This window comes from Bison bison, unplaced genomic scaffold, assembly GCF_000754665.1.
Source record: "Bison bison bison isolate TAMUID 2011002044 unplaced genomic scaffold, Bison_UMD1.0 scf7180017861046, whole genome shotgun sequence".
Taxonomy (NCBI): domain Eukaryota; kingdom Metazoa; phylum Chordata; class Mammalia; order Artiodactyla; family Bovidae; genus Bison; species Bison bison.
In genome coordinates, this window is record NW_011491618.1 from 1,840,508 (window position 1) to 1,849,577 (window position 9,070).

Sequence of the window (9,070 nt, forward strand, 5' to 3'; positions counted from 1 at the left end):
CATCCTTAGGCACTGACCTCCCTGCTCTCTGGGTGCCAGCCCATGCTCTCTGGTGTAGGTGCCTCCCTGGAGCCAGTCTACAGGAGCAGCAGGGAAGGACCAAGGCAGCTCAGCCTGCCCACTGCCTCACACCAGACCCTCCCTGCTGTTGGCAGGGCCACCCCCACTCCCAGGTAGACTAAAGGGAGACCCCTAGAAGTACCATGGGAAAGAGGCAAACAGGAGATGGGGTGCAGTGTGACCCCTGGGCCCCACTGAAGCAGGTCCCTCAGCTCCTCCCTATGTCCCCCTCCCTACATTGGCCCCAGCCTCCATTTATGGAGGAGGCTTTGTACGCTCCAGACAGGGTTAGAATTGATCGAAGGGCCACTGGAAGCTGGGGTGATGGGCAAATACCAGTCTGTCTGGAGGAAAGAACTTGGCTCCTCTACCCTCAAGTCCATTGCCCTCTGCCTCGCCCAAAGCAGCTCATCTTTAATATTTCAATCCCATGGTTAATTTTTAAACACGGAAGTTTTCCCGATAAATTTTTCAGAGGGGCCTTTGCCGTGGGGCTGGGAGGCTCCAGGTTGTCATGGCAACGTACCAGGCCTGAGCAAGATGGCTGCCCTCCCAGGCCTGGGCGCCCAGCTACTGTGGGGGGTGGGGGCTCCAGAGCTGAAGCTAGTGAGCCTGGAAGGAAAGCGACCCTGAGATAAGAAGGGGCAGGAGAGTCTGGGCTGAGTGGGAGTCGGCCTTCTCAGCTCCCATGCCCACCGCAAGCCTTAGGTCTTACAAGAGATCTGGAAGCAGGAGAAGGGCCTAAGCAAGGCTGGAGCCTTCTTCTCATGCCCGTCCATTCAAGAAGGGTAAAATCCAGATCCCCAGATGAGGGGCCCACCACCAAGCTGTACAGATGTGAGGAAGTTTGTTGGCTGTCTTTTTTTGGGGGGAGTAGGTTACAAGAAGGAGGGGAGCCCCAGTGTCACAAAACCCTGTAGCCTGGAGCGAGGCGGCTTCCTGGTCAACTGCCTAGACTTCTACTCTTCATGAGCCTTTGGCATGTGCCAGGCACTGTTCTAAATACTTTACGTGTGTGCGTGCTCAGTCGTTAAGTCATGTCCAACTCTTTGCAGCCCCATAGACTGTAGCCCGCCAGTCTCCTGTTCATGGAATCTTCCAGGCAAGAACACTGGAGTGGGTTGTCATTTCCTCCTCCAAGGGATCTCCCCAACCCAGGGATCAAACCTGCACCCCCTGCATCTCCTGGATTGGCAGATGGATTCTTTACCCCTTCATCACCTGGGGAGCCTAAACTACTTTAAGAATCATCATATTCGATCTTCTCAACAAACAACCCAATGGAATAGATGCTACTGTTATCCTCATCTGACATATGGGGAAACTGAGGCACAGAGAGGCTAACTAACTTGCCCATGGTCATAAGACTAAGAAGTGGTAGAGCTGGGACTCAAGCCTCAGGAATCAGCTTCTGGGGCCTTTTTACCTGGAAGGTGAGGTAAGGTAGAAGTGGCCCAGTGTCCATGAGAGGCCCTGGGAATCAGGGTGAGAGTGCAGAAGGGCCAGAGCCTGGGTCGGGAGCCCTCTGAGCCCCAAGGACACGGACTCACCCCATCCCAGGTTGACTGAAGCTCCAAGCCTCATCCTGAGCCCCTAGAGCATCGATTAGACTTGAAATAGAAAGTCAAGGACAAGGAGCCACTGCTTCTTCCTCCTCACCTTGGCCTGGATCACCTCTGCTTTCCCCTGTCCCTGGGCCCCGACCAGCTCTGTCCCCAGTACCCTACCTCCTTGGTCTGGCCCATCCCTGCCCTCCCTCTCCCCTTGGGGGACTTAAACCCTCTCTGCCTTCCCCACCCATTCCTGTCTGGACCACTCTTTTCTCTCCTGCCTTTAGGTCTGTTTCTACTTGTTCATTCTGGCCCAGGGACAAGCCTCTGTCCCTGCTCCTATGCTGGCCACCCAGGCGAGCAACCTGTCCAGGCCCCTTGCCTTGATTCCACTCTGGGAAGCTGGTGGCCTCAAGGATAATCCAGCAAATTCTCTGAGTTCAGACTTTTTCCCCTGAAAATGGTAAGAGGAGCCTAGATGCAAGCCTGTGAGGTTGGCTTGTGTGGCAGAGGCTGTCTGGGCTCAGAGGATTCTGGAAGGGGCGACCCTGGTGCTTGCAGAATCTCCCCCACTTAAGAAGTCGGTGAGCTAACCCACCAGGCTCCCCTCTCTCTGTGCGGACCAAGCTGACCACCCCCTCTGGAGACAGCCACATCAGTGGGGGAGCAGACCCCAGGTCCTCTCTGTCCTCAGCCCATCTGCAGCCTGCCGAGGCCTTGGCTCCCTCCCCACCTGGCAGGGCCTAAATGGGGGCTGGGCACCTCCCCAGCAGCTTGTGTCTTGTGTCCCAGCAGGACACAGGGCTCAGGCCAGGAGGGGACCTGGGGCAGTGCAGGGCTGCTGTGGGGGCTGGGAGGCAGGCCCAGGACAAGGGGGAGGGAAAGTGCATAGTTGTACAGGTCTGCCTGATCTGGCCGATGTGGGGGACACGATGGGGACACCCTTTGTTTGCAGGAAGGGAAAGATCAGGCAAACCCACCTCAGTCCCCAGGACCTCTGTACCCCAGGTGGCTGGAAGGGGGCTTCTGCTGGCACCAGAGTCCTAACCCCCCCAGCCCACCCTCAGTTAAGATTTCAGCTCATGTTCTATTAACCCAATTGCTCCTAGCATGGCTGGGCTCCTGCCCCAGCCTGGCCCGTCCCCGACCTCTCCTGTGATCCCTCAGTCCCTCCCTTGGGAGCCCCTAGTGTCCCTGACTGCTGTCCTCCCCTGCACCCAGCTGCTGGTGACAGCCGACCAGGCCTCCACCCTGTGCCCTGAACTTGCCTCTTGCTCCCCGGCCACTGGCTCCCACATGCTCAGGCTCATTTGATCTCAACCCGCCCGGGCCGTCTGGTGCTCATTTTATAAGTGCCAGGGAGGGATACTTGGAGGTGACTGGCCCAGGGCCACACTGGGGAGGTACTGGGTCAAGGCTCACCCTCAGGCTGGTGTTCCTGTTGCTCACAGCCTCTGTGACCACCTGGCTGCGGTGACCTTGCCCACCCCGAGGTTTCCCTGTTGCCAGTTGGTCCACTCTCCAGGAATCCGCTTGCCCACCACCAGATAGAATGCAGAGGTCAGGAGGTAAAGACCCTGCTGAAGTTCTAGAATGACAATACAGGTGCCAGGGCTCCTCTCTACACCTATGGGGAGGTGTAGAATCTTGGGGAGGAGTCTTGGAGAGTCCTGGGGGGGAGGAGGTTAAAGGCCTTTCTGGTTCCCAAATGCCCCAAAATTCGAACATCCAGGTGCTACTCCTCACACAGCAACCTGAACCCCTCCCTCTGAACCTCCATCTCTTCCAGGACCTTCTCTTCCTCACCCTCATCTGTGACCACAAGCCTCCACCCACCCAGCCGACAGGGCTCTGAAGTGAAGTGAAAGTGGCTCGGTCGTGTCTGACTCTTTCTGACCCATGGACTATACAGTCCATGGAATTCTCCAGGCCAGAATACTGGAGTGGGTAGCCTTTCCCTTATCCAGGGTATCTTCCCAACCCCGGGATTGAACCCAGGTCTCCCACATTGCAGGTGATTTCTTTACCAGATGAGCCACAAGGGAAGCCCAAGAATACTGGAGTGGGTAGCCTATCTCTTCCCTAGCAGATCTTCTGACAGGGCTCTGCTCCCCTCTATTCCTGGACCCTCGGGCACACTGATTTCTTTGGTCACTGATTCAACTTTTCACAGGGGTGGCACGTAGGCTCCTGGGGCTGCAGATGCACCCGCCCTTTTTCCTGCCCAGGAGCCCCTACACTTATGTTGTAGGAAAGGCATCAGAAAGAATGAGTGAGCTGCTTACCCTCTCTGAGCCTCAGTCTCCCCACTGGTAAAATGATGTTGTCATGAGGACTAAAGGAAAGCCCTCTTTAACATGTTATTCTCACAAAGGTTGTGCTTAGTCGCTCAGTCATGTCCTACTCTTTGCGACTCCATGGACTGCAGCCCTCCAGGCTCCTCTGTCCATGGGGTTCTCCAGGCAAGAATACTGGAGTAGATAGCTATTCCCTTCTCCAGAGGATCTTCCCAATCCAGGGATAGAACCCAGGTCTCCCGCATTGCAGGTGGATTCTTTACCGTCTGAGCCACCTCACAAGGGTTAGTAATAATAAATGAAGAAAGAAGTGTCAATGTTCCAGCGGAACTGAGCTTTGAGGAATTGGATAAACCATGTGGGCTGGTGGTAGCAGATGGGGAGGAGCCAGAGAGGCAGGAGCCCCGACCTGGGAGAAATCCCCCCCGCCGTTCCCTGCCCTGGTCACTCAAGATGCAATGAGGCTCCACTTTTCAGCAGGACCATGGGAGTCCTGGGGAGTGAGCACAGTTGGGCCAATTTCTGATAATGGAATTTGACCTAAATGCTTGAAGACAGAGTCACTTCCTTATAGGGTCATTAGTCTCTCTGGGGACAGAGTCTGGGCAGCTGGGTCCCTCTAGACAATCAGGAGGGTGCTTAGGTGAGGCCAAGTCCACAGGTTAGTCTGGCTGGAGAGGACTCAAGACGCCTGCCATGTTGCCCCCCCACCCCGCAAACCTGCCTGGAGTCTGACAGGTAACCCTAAACACCCTAGCTCCTGTTTCTGGCACCCAGCGCTCCTGCCACACCTGGCCCGGGAGGGAGGGCAGGCCTGACAGATGTTGAACATCTGCTCTTGCCGGGTCCCAGGACACCTGACACCCATCATCTCCTCTAATCCTCCCAGCAGTCTGGCAAAGCAGGGACCACTGTTACCCCCATCTCATGGGTGGGGAAGGTAGGGTTCAGAAGGCTTGCCCAGGTCACTCAGTCAGAAGCAGGGGAGCCAGGACCCACAGAAGCTGTCCTGCCTCAAGCCACAGGTGTAGCCTTTCAAAGGGAAACTGAGCTTCCTGAATGAATTCTCTCTGCCCAATCTCAAGGCAGGGCTGGTTCATGGCCCTCCCTGGAGCAAGCTGGACTCAGCACAGATCCCAGCCCTGGCTTCCAGCCACCAGTCTCCTCCAGGAACCCCCTCCTGCCTCTGACCCCAGGGCAGAGCTGTGACCTTGGCCGCAGAAACCACAGCACAGCCTTGGCCCAGGGCAGGTGCTAGGGCTCCAGGCACAGCCTATGGCTCCCTGCCCATGACTGCCATCTTGCAAGGGCAGGGGAACTAAGGCTTGCTTAATTGCCCCCCAACCCTCTTCAGCAAGACAGCATGAACACCGCAGCACACACCCTTGGTCAAGGGCTTCCAGGTGGGAACTGATGGTCGGGACAGCCCTCACAGGAGCGCAACCCAGTGACTGAGGTCCCCTCCTCCAGCTGACTCACGGCCCTGGGACCCTTCACCCCTCTGTTCACTAACTCACATCTTGCCCTCTGTTTTGTTCTGAAGGAGGCTGGGTTTTTCCAGGGGGAGGCACAGCCCACATAGCAGCTTGATCCCTTCAGAACACATATAGCCTCCAATTCATTCAGCCCACTGACCCAGGTACCCCTGTGCAGTGAACAACCAGCTCGACTGTACACTGTAGCCCAGCTCACTCTTCCACCTCACTCCCAGCTGCAGCCTCCCGCTGATCACAAGTTTCTGCACTTCCAGAAGCTCCCCCACCTCTTGGCCCTAGGCCCAGCCTGCTTGCAAACTGGACAGAAGTGAGGTGTTGAAGAGAGCTGTGGCAAAGAGGGCAGAGGCCCCTGGCCCCCTCTTTGCTGTACCCCTGAGTGAGAGGCCAGCACGCACTGGCTAAGAGGGCTGCCCTGAAAATCAGTCTGGCCATGTTACTTAAGTGCTGTGTGACCTGGAGTACTTCACTCTCTGTGCCTGTTTCCTCATCTGTGAAATGGGAATAATAATATCCTCACCTCCTGGAACTGGGTTGAGGATGTAATAAATTAATAAGACACAAAGGCAGAACAGTGTCTGTCCCACCAAGGGCCCAGTAAATTTAAGCTTTAATTTCTCTAGCTTCTAATTCCTTCCTGGCCAGCTTCCCTCTCCCTGGTCAGCTTCCCTCTCCCTGGTCCCCACTCACAAAAGTCAGGACTTTCCCCATCACCACCTCCTGGAAGTGGGTGGGTCTGAGATGAACGTTCTCATCATCTTGATTTGAGGGATCCAGAAGCTAGGCCTCAGAAAGGTGCAGTGGCCAGCCCAAGGCTGGAGCAGGTGAGCACCCCGGATCCCCCATCCCACCCTGCCAGCCAGCATGTATCTCCCAACTCGCCATGTGACCCATAGCAGATGGAGATCTTGCTGCTGCCCCAACAACTTGCTTTGCTTGAGGTCCCAGATGGGTGCAAGAACGTTGGACAAAACCACACAGTGGCAGGGGTTGGGGGGCACTTCCTTTGGGACACCGGGCTCAGGGCTGCGCAGGCTCCACCAAGAGCCCCTGAGGTTCTGAGGCCAAAAGTGCTCCAGGGAGAAATGCCCAGCGGGAGCGGGAGGCATTCCGGTGAGGAGGGAATATTCCAGAAATCTCATCTTGTCTCCCTTGGTCCTCCTCCACCTTGTGCTGGGTAGGGTTGGAAAGTGCCACCTGTGCCTAAATCCAGAGAGTGCAGAACGGCACCATGGGAAGAGCCCTGGTCTTGGAGAAAATCACTCCACTGATAAAGGTCTCACTGACTGGGACTTCCCTGGTATCCAGTGGCCAAGACTCTGTGCTCCTAAAGCTCTGGGTTCAATCCCTGGTCAGGGAACTGGATCCCACATGCCAGCTCTAAGAGTTCTCATGCTGCAACTAAGACCTGGTGTAGCCAGATTTATATATCGATATATAGATATATTTATATATAGATATATCGATATATAGATATATTTAAAGATCTCATTGACTTTGGGCAAGTTACTTAACATCTCCGAGCCACAGTTTGCGTATCTGCAACATGGGTAGACAAAAGTTACCCGCCTTACAGAGTTGTGAGAAGTCCACCTCAGGGGAAACAAGTACCCACAAGGCAGGGCAATGAGTCAGTCTCCTGGGGAGGCTGAGGTGAGCTCCAAGGGAAGGGAGGGAGATCCCCACTGGAGGTGACTGTGACCACTGCCCCACAGATCCACAGAACCCTCCACTCCTGCCCTCCAGACACCCTGTTTGGCTTATTCAGACTTGGTCAGGCACACATGCCAGCCACTCACCCAGCAGAGCAATACCCAAAGAGATTCCCCCATCCTCTGTGCATCCCGTACAGTCTAGTTGCGCCCATCCTGACCTCCCCTCTGTCACAGGCACCACCATACCTCAGAATCCTGCCTGTGACTCTCTCTTCAGGAAGGACTAAGCTGAAGGAGCACCCACTTTTCATTCCTCCCTGGCCCCCCAGCTTTCCCTCATCCCTGTCCTCTGATCCCACTGTGGCAACAGCCCCTCCTACAATCTGGACATCCCCTATGATACCAATCAGGAGACCCAGAAGCCTGCAACAGAAGTCAGCTCCCAGCCATGGTTCACAAGCAGGGGGCCACCAGGGGAGAAAGTTGGACTGAGGACCAAACCCAGCCAGGATGACCCCATCCCTGGCCCTGGGACCATCCCTACTGCCCATCTACCACCTGCCAGGGAGCCTGGGCAGCCTCCATCCCCTTACCCTCCCTTCTAGCCCACCTTCTTCTCCCCCTCCCCTCTGCCCCTCTCCCAGGCCTCCCTGCTCAGGACCATTAAACACCCCCTCCCCTGCTCTCTCAGGCATTGCCCTGAGTGATGGTCCATCTATTATGCATGCTGCCTTCCTGCTCCATTCCATTTCCCGACTAGCTCCCCTGCACCCCCACGGCCCCCTCCACCCCCCCTAAGGGCTTTTAACCAAGTACATTAGGCAGGGCCAGATGCCAGTCTGACAGATGTCCATAATGCTAGCCTCCGTTTCCCTCCTTCCTCTCTCTGCCCAGCTCGATTCACCTCCCACCACTCCCAGCTGCCAAAACTTCCCAGACCTTGGTGGTACCCTTCCTCTGAGTCTCTCTACTCCTCCTGTTTCTGCCAGGCCTCACCATCCCGCCCTCACCGCCCCTGTTGGCCTGGCTAACTTTCAGCTTCAAGCTCCTAGAGAGCCGAGGCGTGCTGAATGAATATTCCATCTGGGTGATTATTATTCACATGATATTAATTAATTATTAATTGCAATTAATCTCCTTCATTTCTAACCTTCCTCAGGGAGGCAGGAGGGGCCTGGCAGCTGAAAGGGACAGGGGGTGAGTGGAGTTGGCATTTGTGAGTGAGCCTGGGGCCTCGAACATTTTCCCAAGGCCCCACCCACAGTAAGAATGGGGAGGAGAACAGCGGTTCTATCAGTGCACAGGGGGAAACTGAGGCAGAAGTAAGCACTACGTTGGTCCCTCCAAAAGCCCATTGACAGTGGCTGTGGCAGAAACCCAGGAGCCCGAACAGCTGACTTCCTCCTGCCTCTCACTGCCCTCCCCAAGCTCCATGTGGTGTAGCATCGCTTCTTTGGACAGGAGAGGGGGCTGGTGGAAGGCTGACCAAGGCTGGACTGAGCCCGGGGCCTTCTGGGTCCTCTGAAGGCAGGGAATCCCCACCCTGACGGGAGGGGGCCTGGAGAGGGTCAGGCAGGTGCTCCCACTAGTGGGTTCTAGCACCCTCTGGGTAGCCCATTGCACGGAAGGGGAGGCGCCCAAGCCCAGGCTGCCCCGTGGTCGCCCCTGGGCTCTAAGGCCTGCTTCAGCCCCCTGGCCTCACCGCCCGCCCCACTCACCGGGCCGCCCGGAGGCTCCTGGCGGACCCTGGTATCCAACTGCTGCTTTCGGACCTCTCCCCCGGAGCTCTCCCCCACCAGACGGCTGGGCTCAGTGATCTCCGGGGCTTCCGGGCCCCCCAAGTGTGGAGAGACCCTCCAGCGCAGAGCTCCAGCAGGACCCCAGGTCCCCACACCTGGGGAGAGAAGGCCATGGCTGCAGACGGATGCCCACCGGTGGGGCAAGAGACCAGGGCACGGGGTGGGTACGGCACGCCCCTCCCCCACTCTGCTGTGGCCCTTGGATCCCGGGGGTGC

At 56.7% G+C, this 9,070-nt stretch overlaps 1 protein-coding gene across 1 annotated transcript in view; it reads right to left on the reverse strand.

The window, feature by feature from the left end:
- Positions 1 to 9,070, reverse strand: part of ADAM11 (ADAM metallopeptidase domain 11) — a 28,416-nt gene that overhangs the window by 11,358 nt on the left and 7,988 nt on the right. Inside the window, exon 6 of the mRNA XM_010832512.1 lies at positions 8,774 to 8,969. Coding sequence (XP_010830814.1) covers positions 8,774 to 8,969 — 196 coding nt within the window. The remainder of the gene's footprint in view (positions 1 to 8,773; positions 8,970 to 9,070) is intronic.